This window comes from Schistocerca nitens, chromosome 6, assembly GCF_023898315.1.
Source record: "Schistocerca nitens isolate TAMUIC-IGC-003100 chromosome 6, iqSchNite1.1, whole genome shotgun sequence".
Lineage (NCBI taxonomy): Eukaryota > Metazoa > Arthropoda > Insecta > Orthoptera > Acrididae > Schistocerca > Schistocerca nitens.
Genome location: NC_064619.1, coordinates 294,267,230 through 294,285,015, shown reverse-complemented (window position 1 = coordinate 294,285,015; position 17,786 = coordinate 294,267,230). Strand labels below are relative to the sequence as shown.

Sequence of the window (17,786 nt, the reverse complement as noted above, 5' to 3'; positions counted from 1 at the left end):
TCCATGCATGTAAGAAACTTTCTGCCAATTTGATGATTGTTGCATGTCACTTTCATAGCTTTCCAATTCTACTGGTCAGTAGTATACAGGGTGTACTTGGGTACAAGTTCAGATATTTTCATACGTGGTACCTTAAAATGAACACACATCAGTGCGTTTATCGTTTTTTCTCTGCGTCGAACAGTCTTCCCATAGACACACCTAAACATTGCGACCTGGTGTTTTATTCATGGTCGTAACAGCACCACGAAGTGGACTACGCTTGTCATATAGACTTACCGTTTAGCGTCCACTCTTCAACACTGACTTACTGCCTAGGGGAAAATAAGCATTGTCTTGCTGCCACCAAGGGTACACTTCTGATATGACTATTGCAATTTTTTTTTTTAAAGTAGGACCAAGAATTCGTCCTGCTAACAAACTTATTTCTATAGTTCCTCATTTTAGTTTTGTTTTCTTATGTTAGATAAAGGTGGAAACTAGCTGTTCACATAACCTATGTCGGTTTCGTTTACTGTCTTATATCTGACGCAGTACCGTTTTATATTACAGCTGTTGTGTATTAGAAGAAGGGAAGGCTCCAAAGAGACATAGCACTAGCTCGTATTTAGCAGAATATAAGGAAGCCACAGAGAACAAAAGAATGGAAGCACTTCTACTCCGCTCATCTTTTACAGTAGTCATCTTTGTTCGTTCAACCTTCGATCGAGGTGATCTTTTCGTGTGTCTCCGAAGAATGACATTCACCAGCCACCCACATTCAAAATATTCTAACGCTTTATGAAAACTGCAAGACCCAGAAAGGAGGACTCAGAGGGATCCGTCCTCTGAGGATATGGATAGCAACGTGCCAGCAGTAAGTGATCAGGCAGCCGTCTTTTCTGTAATCAATTAAGATCTGTCAAACTGTGTTTGAGCACGAAAACGATGTCCAGCGCAACAAGTAGGCTTTTGAATGATTTATAACGGAATATAATGGACTGTCTCCGAGAATATAACGGTTTTTTCAGCTAGTCAACCACATTGCTATCACAATGTCACAAATGCAGCCAAGTAAACAATCCAAGCATTCCGCCCGTTTATTTACACTCACAGTTATTCACAAGTACCTATCGGGCCTGCTGCTTTTGTGGTAAAGCTCGTGCCTGGAAACAGAGGGGTTGAGAGTTATAATCCCGGTCGGACGACAGAAATTTTCTTTCTGTCTTCAGTCACATCTGAAGATTAGTGACACGCAAGTGGCCGAACTGTCGTTCAGTCGAAAGTCTTGCACCAGGCCATCGAGAAACATGAAGTATGTATCTCTGGGTTTCAGAACACGACCACGCGAAAACGTAAAGACATTCAGAAAAAATGAAGCGCATCAGTGGATAGGGCCTCTCCAATTGTTACACGCTGTGGTGTAGTTGCAGAGCGCAACATTGTGAGGGAGAAGGCGGACCGGGGAGGGGGGGGGGGGGCGGCGGTGGCGAATGTGTGACGGGACGTGCACGAGGGGTGCCGAGAAAATAAGTTTCGATCGGTCGCGAAATGGAAATCACAATGAAAATGCGATGAAGCTTTACACAGCAGCTCTAGTATGCCTGTCAATCGCGTCACATTGCACTTCGCTGTTCTGAGCGCAGAGTGAGCACGTAAAGATGTCGTAAAATGGTGTCTCCCGCCAAGTCCAGAGATTTCGCCTGATTTCATGCAATCCCACGTAACGTAATTGTAATGCATTTCCTTCTTCATGAGAATTCTCGGGCGCACGCTGGAGGGATAATGAAGACGTTCCTGCTACGTTTTCGATCGGAAGTGTTCGATCACCTCCGTACATCGCAGACATGCCTCCTTCTGATATTCATCTCTGCTCACGTGACCCGCGGGCTGTGAAGACAACATTTTGGCACAGACAATGAGCTGCAGACCAGTGTAGAGAACTGGCGGAGAACACAGGCGGCTGCCTTATGTGATGAGGGTACTGGAAAGTTGCTACAACGCTACAACTGTCTTAGTGGAAGCAAAATGTTACAAATAAAACATTTCTGATTTTCACTGCGGTTTCCATTTCGCAGCCGATCGGATCTTACTTTCTGGACAACCCTCGTAGATAAATTATGCGTTCCGTACTGTCACCTCGAATTAGTTATCGCCTGCAGATGGACAACTCGACGAACAGATTACCACAGCAGATTGGTGCCGTTGCACCTTCGCAGACTCCACAGGAGCGACTTCAGTGAATAGCATGCATGTACCGGCGTTTTCCGCATCACAGTCGCTGCCCACCTGTAATTTGAGTTAAAAATTTGGAGAGATGATCTATCCAATGATTAGTATCATACATCTATGTTCCATTATTTTTGAGCAGTCATCTTCTGAAACACCAGAGATACGTATTAATATACTTGTATATTGTATAACATGAATTCCAGATTTTCCTTTGTGTGATATCGTGTGTGCGATCGTGCGCGATTTGAAATTCGGAAATCTAATATTTTACTGTCCCTATATTTTTCGCATTATCTTTCATTCATTCTATCACAGTGTGTGTCGTGATATATTCTATGTTTACGAATACACAGCACAACAAAATTGTATGTCACGTTTTGGAAACCGTCATTTTCTCCCATTGCGATGCACATATTCTAATTTTCGCTCTAGGGAACCTACAACCTTCTTCCGTAATGGTGCAATAGCGTGGCGCCCTGTCATTTCAACGTCGGGCTCGGCGACGATTCAGATGGCAGGCTGTCAACACGAGCGGAAAAAAAGCCGGAGCTCAGTAGTTTATGAGAAGTGTAAGATGGAATAACGATGTTTCACTGGCGCCATGTTTCACAACAATTCAGCCTACCGTCTCCGTGGACGTGACACGTCCTGGTAAGGTAGTCTCACGTCCCATTACCCACATCTCAATCCTTCTCTTGAGCCTCGGCGATGGAGGTCAGAACCAAGGCACTGAGCATTGAAATTCCGCGGTTTCCTTACGGGTCGCCAAGGAAAACGTCCGGACACACCACTGCATAGAATAGACACGAAAAAGCCTCAGAAGACGTATAAATGGATTGAATGACGCTTCTTATTTCTTCGGGCATTTGTTTCCATACATTTAGCGATCGAAAACGACAGTTTCCTGTACAATATGCAACAGGACGGCATTCTAGACAGTGTGTGACATAGCTCAGACACCACCGGACGATTCAACCCTTCTCTAAGGACGTCATGTGACTGCAAATACATTGAATATGATCTCGCTCCTTTTGGAGTGTAGCGCGACTACAATTTTTCTCTGGTATACAGCGTGTAACTACTAGGGACCGTTCAAAACTTTACGACGAAATTTGAACGTGATCCGAAGCAGAAAGGGTGTTTATATCTCTTCTTCATCCCTCCTTTTTTGCCCCCCCCCCCTCCCCACCACCCCTGTTCCCATGTGGCAGGTGCAGGAGAGGGGCGAGGGCTGCGACATTGACACGCACGTGAATGAAATGGCAAAGTGCCCGTCTATAACATCCTAGTTCGGCAACTCCCTCTGTGTCACTTGCACACTTTTGATGGGCTCATTAAAAATCTCCCAGTACAGAAACATATAATCATTGGTGTCTAGGCACCAGCCAGATAGCAACCCTCTCGACTTCCTTAGCTAAGTGTCACTAACCGCTGCATTAGGGCGTGCAGTTCGCATGCGAAATCTAAATGACCTTTCAATTTTGTTGCGTGTTTATGTGCAAGTGGGTCGCAGAAGTTGTACTTTGTGATTTGTAAACTTAATTTGTGCTGTTTAGAAAGCTTTGGGTAGAGATCCTCATTAAAAAATCATTCCTTAATTTCATTGTTTACTTCCATAGAAAAATTATATTTCTGAACATTTTCGGACGTTTAATGAGTGTTATTCGTAATGTATTCTGCAATAAATTGTTAGATGCCGTTGTGTATCCTGGAAACTTCGGCATTAATAACTTCCGAGAAAACCATTTCCGCCCTGTTGTGGTGCAGATATTCTCGCGACATCTAGTACTCAGCTAGCCTACATGACAGTGGTCTGTAGAGTATTTACACTGTCGTGACGTGACACAAAAATCATGGGATACCTCCTAGTATCGAGCCGGACCTACTTTTACCCAGCGTAGTGGAGCAAGTCGCCGTGGCGTCTGTGGAAGTCCCTTGCAGAAATATTGAATTGTGGACCTCTTCATTATGTCGCATAAATCTTCGATGGGATTCATGTCTGGCGATCTGGATGGCCAAAACATTCGCGCGAACTGTCCAGAATGTTCTTCGAACCAATCGCGACCAGTTGTGGTCCGGTGACATGTGCATTGTGCTCCATAAAGATTCCGTTGTTATTTGAGCACACGAAGACCACGAATGGTTGCAAATAGTCTCGAGGTAGCCAAAAATAGCTATTTCCATTCAGTGACCAGTTTAGTCGGACGAGAAGACCTAGCCATACCATGTAAACACTGCCCACACCATTGTGGAGTCACAACCAGCTTGCACAGTGCTTTGTTGGCAACGTGGATCCGTGACTTTGCGGGGTCTTCGCCACACTCGAGCCCTACCATCAGCTGTTACCAGCTGAAATCGGGACTCGTGTGACCAGGCAACAATTTTCCAGTCTTCTAGGGTCCATCCGATATGGTCACGAATCCAGAAGAGGTGCTGTAGATGATGCTGTGCTGTTAGCAAAGACACTCGCGTTGTCGTCAGCTGCCATAGCTCATTAACGCTAAATTACGCCGTACTGTCCTAACTGATACTTCCGTCTTACGTCCCACATTGATTTCTGCGATTATTTCACGCAGTGATGCGAGTCTGTTAGCACTGATACCTCTACGCAAACTCCGCTGGTCTCGGTTGTTAGGTGAAGGCCGTTGCCCACTGCGTTGTCTGTGGCGAGAGGTTAATGCCTGGAATTTGGTATTCTCGACACACTCTTGACACTGTGGGTCTGGGTATATTGAATTCCCTACCGATTTTCGAAACTGAATGTCCCGTACGTCTAGCTCCGACTCAGTTCCACGTTCAGAATGTGTTAATCCCGTCGTGCGGCCATAATCACGTCGGAAACCTTTTTACATGAATCACCTGAGTACAAATGACAGCTCCACCAATGCACTACAAATTTATACCTTGTGTACGCCATACCACCGCCATCCGGAAATGTGCACATCACTATCCCGTGATTGGCACCTCACTGTGTGTGTGGAAACGATTCGAAGCAAGTGGAAGTACGCGAGTGAGAACTCGACACGGCGACTCCGAAGCACGCCGCCGAGTGCGGCAGTTCCGGTAGCGGTGGAGCGGCTTTCTCCCCCCGCGATTGGCCGGCCGCCAGGCGGCGCAGCTGGGCGACGGCAGTAGCGACAGCTCAGCCGCGTACGCACGTCGGCGGCAGTGCCTCCGCAGCAGCGGACTCGGCGGTAGTGCGTCGCGTGGCCGCCTCCGCTCCGCCCCGCTCGCATACTTGCGCCGGTGCGTCGGTGCCAAGCGCCGGCCGCGTCTGTCGCCGTTGCGACACCGCACGCCCGCGGAGGCGGCCCCGTCCTTCAGCCGGACCGCGCCGACCTGCCAACCGCTCGTCGGCGCGTTACGCGACCGCTTCCTCGCACACTGCCAAGCTTTTTTACCCGGCCAAGTTGCGCAGCCCGCGAGCCGCGGTTATATGAGCACGCGCTAGGCCATCCGTCACCTCCCGCCACCTCTCGATCCCACCTGATGGCCCTCCCTCCTCCGTCCCCGCGTCGCGACTGCTAATACACGCGGCGCTCCCACCTCCAGCTAGCTGCGTCATCAATTCCCTTAAACCACTCCACCTGCATGACAGCTGTGCTTTTTGGTGTAGTACGTAATCGGTTTATTCCATCACTTAGGACCGGCGTCAACCGCAATGTCGACGTTACGTGCGTCGTCTGTATCACCGCCCCTCTTCTTGGAAGATTCGCAGACTTCGAGCGACACAGGTACTGTGGCTGTTACTGCAATTAAGCGATCTCACCGTAGGTTTTCTCTGTAATTGCTGCGACAGCGTCTTTCTCTAATCACGTGTTTATAATGCGGTGGAACCATTTGTAGCTCCCCAAGTGAGCAGGATTCCTTTCGTCCTGATGATTACATCCAAGCTACGCGTAATCTCTTAGACTCACCCATGCTGTTGCCTATACCCAGTGGCGTAACTACAGTGGGAGTCACGAACGATGGCGGTCGTGTGTAGGCTTGTTCTGAGCATCTAAGTCAAGCATTCTCAGACAACCGCTGGGCGTTCAGTAGTGTTCTAAACACTCTGCTGTGAGTGTTGTAGCCAATGCGAACCTTAAACGGTATCGTAGCCAGTTATTTTGTGAATTTTCGTTCCATTTCTCGTGAGTTGTCATCACTGTTGGAGTAGTAAGCGACAAATTCTGCATAAACAAGTGAGAGACAATTTGCGGAATACACGATTTTTTTTCAAGTGAAAATCACATGTTTTGGGCGCACAACAGCTGTCGCTTGGAACAGGTAACTGTGCGGTTCCCGATTGTGCCTAGACCTCCGCGAACCGACATCGTTCGTGAATCGGACTACAGGATATGGCAGCCGGGGCGTGTGTCTTGGGCCCGAGTCCCCTAGGAGGTTGTGGGGCGGCAGTTTCGTGACAGGCGAAAATATCCAGAAATGTCGAAAGACAAAGGGAGGAAGTGAGGCGCAAAGTGGGAGGGGGGAAGAAAAGGAAAACAGACTGGAGGGCGCTAACATGGGAAGGGGTCGGAGTTGTACGAAAGCGAATCTTGAAGACGTTCGGACAGGACCCAAGAGAGGCAGCCGGCCAAAGTGGCCGTGCGGTTCTAGGCGCTGCAGTCTGGAACCGCGAGACCGCCACGGTCGCAGGTTCGAATCCTGCCTCGGGCATGGATGTGTCTGATGTCCTTGGGTTACTTAGGTTTAACTTGTTCTAAGTTCTAGGGGACTAATTACCTCAGAAGTTGAGTCCCATAGTGCTCAGACCCATTTGAACCATTTTGAACCAAGAGAAGCAACGATACGAGAGTGCTTTTATTGTTGGGTTTCTTACAGCTTTCCATTGATCGGCAATGAAACTGAAAACGGACCCGCGTTATTTTTGCAAGCAATGCAAATTTGAGCTGTGTTATTCCATCTTTTGATCCATCATACAAAAATGAATTATCGTTACGTATAGCTTTTACTTCAGCGTAAAGTCATGTTGATCTCAATAAACAGGCTAACTACCGATGATGTTCAAACAAACAATTGGGAGATTTCAGGCGGGGGAAATGGTGGGGGCGCAAACTCTAAGTTTGCTCTGGGCACCTGTTATCCTACAGTAGCGCCAGTATCTACACCACATACCCCCCACCCTCACTACCGCTACACCTCGCCCAACCGTTTTCACTTACGGAATATGGTATACAGAGTTTATATTCATTACAGAATTATCGTACACTACTAAAAGTGAAGGATAACCAATTCTCCGGAATAAAATAACTTTTTCGTGTCGACTGTAAAATTTAGTTCTTGTGGCATGTCACGTCTCGATACAGACCAACTCATTTATATCACAAATGGCAATTTTAGAGTCCCGCTTCCCTCTGGAAAGTTTCTCCGGACGGCCATGCTACAGCAACATGTTAACTATTCATACACCAGAAGTCAAAATACTCTGGCGCGTCTTTCAGTAACCGTTTCCAAAGATGGCTGTCAGACACAGAGTTAAAAGCAAAGTAACGTAAGATAGTCGAGTGAAGGAAGTCATAAAAAACATGTTTTCGATGACGTTGAGCCACAACCGTGTAATACTTTTTAAAAAGTAAACCGCCGTTTGATTGTGTATTATGTTTACCTTCAGTACTATCCAGATTAGGCTTTTATGGCACTATCATGTGCACAGCTAAAGGTTGTCAAACCATTATTAAGTAATATTCATTAAGGCAGTCCAAAGAGGGTAAACAATACATATCTTCAAGATTTAACTGTCAAAGAATGTAAAAAAAATGAAAAACAGGGTGGCATAGAGAGATAATGGTTTTCTCATCAAAAGAGCTCGTTTGATATCTCATGAAACTGTTTTCCCAGATTGTTCAGACTTCAAAAAGAGACTTCAAAAAGTAAGTTACACGTTATTGTAGTCCGCCAAGTAACTTTTATTTAATACTGCATTACACACAGAAGTTGCACGACATCGTTTCAACATAAACCTCCAAGCCTCTGTAAAACTATCGAAACGTTCTACCAATCGTTCAATTCCTTGACGACAAGAATTTGCTCGTTGGCAACGGCGCCATTTGAGAACCGCAGTGTGAACGTCCTCAGCCTAGGAAAATCTTTTCCTCACAGATATTCTTTCAACTTAAGATGGACATTGATGTTGCACGATTTGGACGACCAGCGTCATCGATGTCTGTGCAGGCCTGTCAAATTGTTGGCACCTTTTCACTACGGGTGAACGTGACATTGCATTTGGTGTATATACCGCCAGAATTTCATAGTGAATCTGTGTGCTATTTAGACATTCTGCCCACAATAATCGTATTTTCACGCGTACTTCAACTTTGGTATACGTTAGCAGTTGTCGCGCCATTTCAACCGCACACCGTGATCTGATGCACCTGTTGCACGTTCCGCGGCAGAGCTGTCTCTGCTGGAAACCCAGAACTAGTGCTCTCTTCTGACCGTGCGACACTTTACTTGCACAATGATCTTAGCGTGGGACGACACATGTAATTTGCTTTTTAAAGTCCCCCCGCAAGTCTGCGGATAAGCCCTCCGCGAATGATGAGGCGGATTAGTCAGACGTGTTTTGCACAAGTTTACTTGCCACTGAAATCGGAAAAATTTGTAAGGACCGACAGTACTGCAACACGAGTAACGGACCATTGCTGGTGTTTTGGGTATTAGGCAGAGGAAACGATTATCACGGTGTGGGAAGATACGGAGGATAGCTTCAAATCAGTTACGAGGCGGCTGACTAAGTCCAGAAAATGAAAGATATGTTTTGCCCATTTTTTCCCACCGTATATTTTTATTCTACTCTGGTCGCACAATTGTCGGCGTCCTTCGGTGGTGCCTGATTTCAGATGTTTGCAGCTATTCCATTATGGGCGTTTGACTTTCAAACACGAGGCTGTGTTGCAGTCTTACGCACTGAATCATCTTCCTGAAGTCCCTCTTGACGCCAGGAGACTTTGTAACTTGTGCTATCTTCATCATTAGTTAAATTTGAGTTTTGTATACTTGTTAGTAATTCTTATCGTGGGTCGTTAAAATGTATATGTGGGGTGATACAACGTTTGTCTATAACTTACCAGGATTGATACAGGAGATGCGAGATGCAAGTGTATACACTTTCAATGTGCGAAAAATGTCAGAATATGTTTCTTCTTTGAGGGTCCTAACTGATGTGTTCCAGTTAGGGCTTACCGCTTGCCCAATACGCTGTGTGCATAAGGTTATCTTCTAAAATTCTTTCGGGCTTCCAGCCGGTCAAGTGGTTTACAATCCACCAAGTACTCCTCGGCCATTGTCAAGAGGTGAAAAGTTCCTTGTATCGAAATGCTACCGCAGCAATTAGTTCCGATGTTGACGCAATTAGTTCTGGCATTGGGGGGGGGGGGGGGGGGCGGGGGCGGGGGGAATACCTCAACATTCGATAGGTCAATGCCTTAGTGATGAGAAGTGCGGTTTGGGGAAGGACGAAGAGCTGAACGAATCACTTGTAAATACTTCACTGAAGGTAGTTGTCTGTGCTGGATCTGTTGTTTGTGAAACAGCTGCCCGTTTGGAGCTTTTTAGCAGATTGATGGATTGATGCGGTCTTCAGTTTTTAGATATTATGAGGCTCTTCACGCTCATCCAATGCAGCCACCTTCGTCTTTGAATAAAGTCTGCAGCCTACGTCATCTTGAACCTGCTGACTGTTTTCAAGCCTTGGTCTGCCTCTGCAGTTTTAACACCCCTCCCCCTTCTCCCGTCCTCCTCACATTCCTTGCATTACCCAACTGACTATTCCTCCATTCCTCAGAATGTATCTTACCAATCGGTCCCTTTTTTAAGTACTTTGTGCCACAAATTTCTTCTCTCTCCCCCTCACCCCACCCCAATCGATTCTGTACTGCCACATTAGTTATTCGATCTACCTATCTAATTTTCAACAGTCTTTTGTAGCATCACATTTCAGAAGCTTATATTCTCTTCTTGTCTGAACTGCTTGTCATCAAAGTTCCACTTTCGTACAACTTATTTGTATAAATCCAGAAAATACTTGAATTTACATTCGATGCTGAAGAACTTTTATTTTTCAGAAACGCGTTTCTTGTTATTGCCGGTCTTCATTTTACATCCTCCCTGCTTTGGACATTGTCAGTTATTTTGTTGCCCAAATAGCAAGTTTCAGCGACTACTTACAACGTCTTACTTCCCATCTTACTTCTGTCCGCATCATGTAATTTAATTACACTACATTCCATTAACTTCGTTTCACTCTGTTGGTGTTCGTCATACAACGTCTTATCAAGACACTCTCCATTCTGTTCAACAGTTCCTGCAAGGAACATGGCCGATTTCGTTCGCCATCCTTGACACAATCCGAACTTGTGTTCAGTCACTAATGACCTCGATGTCAGGACGTTAAACTCAATCTCCTTTCCTTCCTTGTTCCTGCAAGTCTTTTTCCTTCTCTCACGGAATTACAGTGTCCTCAGTAAACCGTAGACTATCACTCGCAGAAGTCATTTGTGCACTAAAGCCAGCTTCAGCTTACAAATAATAGCAAATAATTTTGCACGAGGCAGTCAGAACACTTTCTCAATACATAATTCACCCTCCTCAGGTTCCTACTTATGAGTCTTCTGTTATGTGAACAAACTGTTTTTATACTCACCTCACCTTAAGTTCTGACTCAATTCTCCCCCCCCCCCTCTCTCTCTCTCTCTCTCTCTCTCTCTCTCTCTCTCTCTCTCTCTCTCTCTCTCACACTCACTCACTCACTCACTCACTCACTCACTCACTCACTCCCTCCCCTCCTTTCCCTTTGCTACAGTTAGCACACATTTTAAAGCATGAATATTTAGTTGTGTAGTCACGAAACTTTATCTCTTAGCTGTTCTCGTGTTTCCTTCTCAGCCACTAGGCACGCGTGAAAAAAATTTAACTCTCCATGGAATCGCGCTCATGAGTACTGATTTTAGTTTCGATGTGATGAAATTCAGGCTTCAGTCTGGAATATGTTGCTCTTTGGTTACAGCAGGAGGGAGGTTTGAATCTACCTTTGTTGAATTATCCGTGGTAGAACTAAATCGCTGCAAGCAGAAGTCGCGATGGTTCATTCAGCGAGGTGATGTGATAACGAATAAAAATGTTTTCACTTTCATTGCTATTGTAAGAAAAATATGTGAATGGGCCAGTTCTTATGAACTGAACGCCAAAATGTGATACTGATAACGTTCTGCCAGTCACAGGGAGCACATGTTTCACCTTGAACCGCATAAGCTGCGCTTGGCTGTGACGAAGTTACATAAAACGGTATCGCGGCGTAAGTTGCCCGAGAACAGGACTAACGGTTTCGTTTTCTGAGCAATTTTTGTGTCTACCTCTAAAGAGTAGACACTTTTCGTTACATGGGACATCTTACTTTTAATTTGTTCCAGTTTTTCAAAGAAAATCTTTCAGAAATGTAGCCGAAAAACTGACTGCATTACTAAAAACATAACATAGTTATAACAAAGTAAAATATATAAAATCAGTAGCAGGTAGGAAAAAAAGTATCTACAAATATTTTCACCGGCGTTTATATACTGTTGTTTACGAATTCCTCTGCTAGTTAGAGCATCGACACTGTGCCTAATGGTGAAAAGTGATGTTTGTGAATAAAGAACATAACTTAGGAACAGCAACCAGGCATAGGTAACGCCATCAAAACTAAAGACGTTTACTCTTGTAATATGTGTTGTGGTATTTTAGTAACGTCACACACTGAGATGATCTATCTTTGTGTTTAAAACGGAGAAATCTAGTGCAAATGCTTTTAAATATTAGGAGGCTTACTGTAAATAGCCATGCACTTGTTAACTAATCATCGAAGAGTCATGTGGCGTATGTCCGATGTATAATTGTCGAACATATGGAATGAAACTTTTAGAATGTATTCGTAGTTAGTTGATTATGTGCTAAAGGTGCAGGTGTATAACTAATTCATAAACTACGTAACTAGCACCAGTTTCACATCATGTGCACCACAAGGTACAGTATCAGAGAGCGAAATGCGTATTCCAACCTCGCATGCGGAATGAAGAGCAACCTCAGAAACGCCCATGTGTTGAAAACATATGTTATATTAAACTGTTAAATGTAGGATAACTATGCTCTCATAGCATGTGTACATCTAATTAAAAAGTATATTATTACACATAGGGCGCATGAAATCCTCGGACGATCACGCATTACCCTCAAATTTCTTATTCGCATCGAAGGATAGCCGTTCATCGAAGTAGCACAGAAAAGCACTTTCTGATGGCATTTGCTAATATACGATTTACTCTATCTAGGCATTTTAGAATTTATTTGCAACCAATCGATTTTCATACGTGGTATGAATTACATGTAAAGAGGGTAAATCTGGAATGCATAGAATCGTTGACGTATAAGGGAACTGTTATTGACTATTTATACTTTGTATTTGCTAACTTCGTATTTTCAGCCATAAAATAACGTAAGATGAAAACGTGTTCATCATATATCTGCACTGCGCCCTAGTTTATAGAAATACACTCCTGGAAATGGAAAAAAGAACACATTGACACCGGTGTGTCAGACCCACCATACTTGCTCCGGACACTGCGAGAGGGCTGTACAAGCAATGATCACACGCACGGCACAGCGGACACACCAGGAACCGCGGTGTTGGCCGTCGAATGGCGCTAGCTGCGCAGCATTTGTGCACCGCCGCCGTCAGTGTCAGCCAGTTTGCCGTGGCATACGGAGCTCCATCGCAGTCTTTAACACTGGTAGCATGCCGCGACAGCGTGGACGTGAACCGTATGTGCAGTTGACGGACTTTGAGCGAGGGCGTATAGTGGGCATGCGGGAGGCCGGGTGGACGTACCGCCGAATTGCTCAACACGTGGGGCGTGAGGTCTCCACAGTACATCGATGTTGTCGCCAGTGGTCGGCGGAAGGTGCACGTGCCCGTCGACCTGGGACCGGACCGCAGCGACGCACGGATGCACGCCAAGACCGTAGGATCCTACGCAGTGCCGTAGGGGACCGCACCGCCACTTCCCAGCAAATTAGGGACACTGTTGCTCCTGGGGTATCGGCGAGGACCATTCGCAACCGTCTCCATGAAGCTGGGCTACGGTCCCGCACACCGTTAGGCCGTCTTCCGCTCACGCCCCAACATCGTGCAGCCCGCCTCCAGTGGTGTCGCGACAGGCGTGAATGGAGGGACGAATGGAGACATGTTGTCTTCAGCGATGAGAGTCGCTTCTGCCTTGGTGCCAATGATGGTCGTATGCGTGTTTGGCGCCGTGCAGGTGAGCGCCACAATCAGGACTGCATACGACCGAGGCACACAGGGCCAACACCCGGCTTCATGGTGTGGGGAGCGATCTCCTACACTGGCCGTACACCACTGGTGATCGTCGAGGGGACACTGAATAGTGCACGGTACATCCAAACCGTCATCGAACCCATCGTTCTACCATTCCTAGACCGGCAAGGGAACTTGCTGTTCCAACAGGACAATGCACGTCCGCATGTATCCCGTGCCACCCAACGTGCTCTAGAAGGTGTAAGTCAACTACCCTGGCCAGCAAGATCTCCGGATCTGTCCCCCATTGAGCATGTTTGGGACTGGATGAAGCGTCGTCTCACGCGGTCTGCACGTCCAGCACGAACGCTGGTCCAGCTGAGGCGCCAGGTGGAAATGGCATGGCAAGCCGTTCCACAGGACTACATCCAGCATCTCTACGATCGTCTCCATGGGAGAATAGCAGCCTGCATTGCTGCGAAAGGTGGATATACACTGTACTAGTGCCGACATTGTGCATGCTCTGTTGCCTGTGTCTATGTGCCTGTGATTCTGTCAGTGTGATCATGTGATGTATCTGACCCCAGGAATGTGTCAATAAAGTTTCCCCTTCCTGGGACAATGAATTCACGGTGTTCTTATTTCAATTTCCAGGAGTGTATATAATTCAAGGAAGGCTACACGCAATTGATTCTACATACATACTACCGTAAGTTAAGGAATAAGCTTTCGTTTGGAAAACATACTCTTGATATCGTGGACTGTTGTTATAACAGTATGCACTTTATAAAGGAGAATTAGAATTCACTATTAGAGGGGCAACATAAAACTATTAAGTGGAGGGAGACCAAATATATCTTAGTGTATACGAGGAAAACTCTTCAAAATAGGAAGTATAACTTACATAACAAGGCGTTTTCTTTCTTTTGTTACTTAAAATGTTGTTGACGTATATAAGTTAGCAGTTTCATAACAGTGAAATGAGTTAATAATCTTGGTTTAAATGGACGTAAAAGTGGAAAAATATAGAGTTAGAGTCTCTTTTGTGCTTCCAAGACTGCTTGGATGAAATACAATAAAAATACTTGGGAGACTATATTTAAGTGCACTGAACATTTGAGGGTGAAACAACCCAAGTACTGGTAGAATGTGTTTTGTTCATACACTACACATTTATCTGTATGTTTCTACCCCTCTGACAGCCAGGGATTTTGAGAATCCATTAGGCATTTGTAACCATTTTCTAGAACCAAACATCGTTGAGAAAGTCCTCGGGCTGTCTCTGTTCCTCTGTTATATTCACTGATCAGTGCGGTATTGTGACTGTTGTCGCCCCTGCTTTCGTGATGCACTGAGCATCGTTTAAGACGTTTGTTAGCCTCACTCATCCGGGAGAAGCGACAGTCAAACCCCCATCCGTCCATCCGCGCCTAGATCTCACGTAAATCGATGTAGTCGAATGCCGTGATGGTTCCTTTGAAAAGATTCCGGCAGATTTTTGTCTCCATCGTTGTCCAGTACGAGATCGTAGTCTGACTTCCTAGACGGTCGACGTTAACACTAACGTCGAGTGCCTTTCCTCCCTCTCGTGAGCTTGTGTTGACACGCTTTTTAGCAGCAACAGATGCGTTTATTAGTACACTGATTACTATGTTTCGATCTAGTTTTCCAGGCAAATCTTGCTTTCATTTGGTGATACATGTGTTTCACAATACGAAGGCTATTACAGCAAGCAGATTTTAATCTGCATAAGTGAGTAGCAAGTCCACATGCACTTAGTCTGCCGTAGCGTTGTACTACTTGGCAGGAAAATGTGCTTCTCCTGGTGGTTCTGATCGACACACTCGAAACAGGTTGACATTGCTTCTCACCAGCCTTGCCGCCAAGTGACAGGATGGTTGACGCCATGTCGAATGGTGCAGATCGAAGTTCTGGATGGAGTAGCTCCACTCTACCTCAAATGGATAGTAGCGGCCAAATTCGAAAGGAGCAAAGTGAGTACTGGTGATAAACACCCACTTCGGGTCCAGAACCTGTTGCTCACCATCTTTGCAGCGCGAAAAGCTTTAAGTACCGCCCCTTCGTGAAATTAAAGACAGAAAAGAGACTTCAACACTGGCAAGGCAGAGCTCAACGTAATTGGATACCACTGAAATAGACGCCAACATGCAAATTACTTAATCGTCTTCGCGTACGAAATGACCGAAGTAAAACTGACATGTCAAATGTGAAAATGGAGACTGATGATAAAGACGTATTCTGTGGATATTGTGCTGAGCAAACGATGAGACATTTGCTTCACTGCCCCTTTTACACTCTCTGCTCAGCCATAGATAGTAACGCAAGAGGATCTAGCGTCAGCAAGCCCAATGGCGGTGCACCTTGCGTAGGCGCTGCACATAGTGAAATAGTTGTCATCGACAGGCCAAGATCTGTATTAATGTTCTAAATCCAGTTCAGATAGTGGAGCTTATGATGACCGCTAATTAATCCAAAATTCGTTCCAAACTATGGCATTCCCCAAGTCACTGATATTTTAAACTGATCAAAGTTCAACAGCTAATGGTCACGACGCCCGAAGCTTATCAACCGGTATAACAGCCGCCTTGTTACACTTTTATCTCATTTGTGGAAGTACGAGTGTTGATAACATGTATATTAACGGCACAATAGTTGCGAAATCTGCGGAGTGTGAATGGCATATTGTAACGGTAATCGAAATGCGCTGTACTGTCTTGGAGGACCCGTGAAGTTCTGTCGTAGTGGCAACGACACGGAGGGGCAGCGCGACTCATTTAGAACGACAGAGCACGCGTCCTAATGCCGGCTCGGCAGTCCGACGTAATGGTCTGGCCAGCTGCCAGCCGTAGGTAGGCCCCGAGGCTTTGCCAGCGCCCATACACGTACACCCTCCGCTGAGAGAACCGGAAGACCGCCGCCACGGCTCTGCAACGCGCACGCTAAGGCTGACGGGTCAAGTGATAATATAATTCGCCGCCAGATTTTTCAAATTGGTCAGCTACTTTTTTGCAACACGCGCGATACGTATACACTCGCTTTTGTAGATACGTGAAACACAACTAGCCACAAATCCTCATAGCGATTAAGATTTAATATATTGGTGACTTCATTCCACTCTGGGGGCGATCTAGGTTGATGTGAAAGTAGAAATAACGAACTTCAAAATGCCACGATGCTTTAGTAGAACGTTTATTCAAACTACCTGTTTCGGCAAATGTATGTTGCCCTCTTCGATATTAAGTGCTGCACTTTGAAGCATCTCGTCCGTATGTACAATAATTTGTGTCACGTAATAAACAGACATTCCAAGAACATGCGAGAATACTATATATGCTTTTCTACGGCAAAAAAATTATTATATAAAATATCATACACAGTGCACCGAATATACATGCTCCGTTCGCTTAAAAGCCGCTTATAGATGACTGCTACATGAAAAAGCAAGCGAGAGTAGTAAAACCTGGTCCGCAGCTCGTGGTCGTGCGGTAGCGTTCTCGCTTCCCACGCCCGGGTTCCCGGGTTCGATTCCCGGCGGGGTCAGGGATTTTCTCTGCCTCGTGATGACTGGGTGTTGTGTGATGTCCTTAGGTTAGTTAGGTTTAAGTAGTTCTAAGTTCTGGGGGACTGATGACCATAGATGTTAAGTCCCATAGTGCTCAGAGCCATTTGAACCATTTTTTAGTAAAACCTGGCAGCTCGGTTGAGGAAAATATAAACAATCGCACCTATATAACGTGTAATTCCATTGAGAACTGCACAGGGACAGCCTGCTAGCTCTAATGCTTAACCGCACTGTCGCAGATTTCTAATCGCCTCGTTAATATGCAATCGTGTACATATTGCAGCGTGCAAATATTTCTCTTTAAACAAAGCTGTTTTATTTTTTTCATTTATGTGATATTTCGCTTGAGTTTGTAGGGACATTCTGCAAAACGGTTTACGAATCATACTATTCTCTGGATCATAGAGCAAAGCCTGATTTAGTAATTATACAGAGACGATCAGGCACGACGGAGAGATACACCAAACTAGTCTTCAGTCTTAAGACAATAACGGAGATACGAAGTCCGTTCCTCGCGAATAGACGAGTAGGCGCACTACTGCAGACACTGAACTAGCATTCTGGAAGACGGCGGCTCAAATCCCATTCCGCCGTCCAATCAGAAATGCCCTCGCATTCTTTTGCTAAATCGTCTCAGACAAATTCCGTGATAGTTACTGCATACCATTGTTTCTATATTTGTCTAAAATATCTGGTGTGTCG

At 45.5% G+C, this 17,786-nt stretch overlaps 1 protein-coding gene across 7 annotated transcripts in view; it reads left to right on the top strand.

Moving 5' to 3' along the window:
* LOC126263678 (hepatocyte nuclear factor 4-gamma-like) overlaps nucleotides 1–17,786 on the top strand; it is a 684,513-nt gene that overhangs the window by 514,840 nt on the left and 151,887 nt on the right. For 5 of the 7 annotated variants that reach the window (XM_049960796.1, XM_049960795.1, XM_049960800.1 and 2 more), the window contains exon 2: nucleotides 5,856–5,945. The exons of the other annotated variants lie outside the window; for them this stretch is intronic. In XM_049960796.1, the coding sequence (XP_049816753.1) occupies nucleotides 5,856–5,945 (90 nt within the window). The remainder of the gene's footprint in view (nucleotides 1–5,855; nucleotides 5,946–17,786) is intronic. 7 annotated transcript variants of the gene reach the window in all.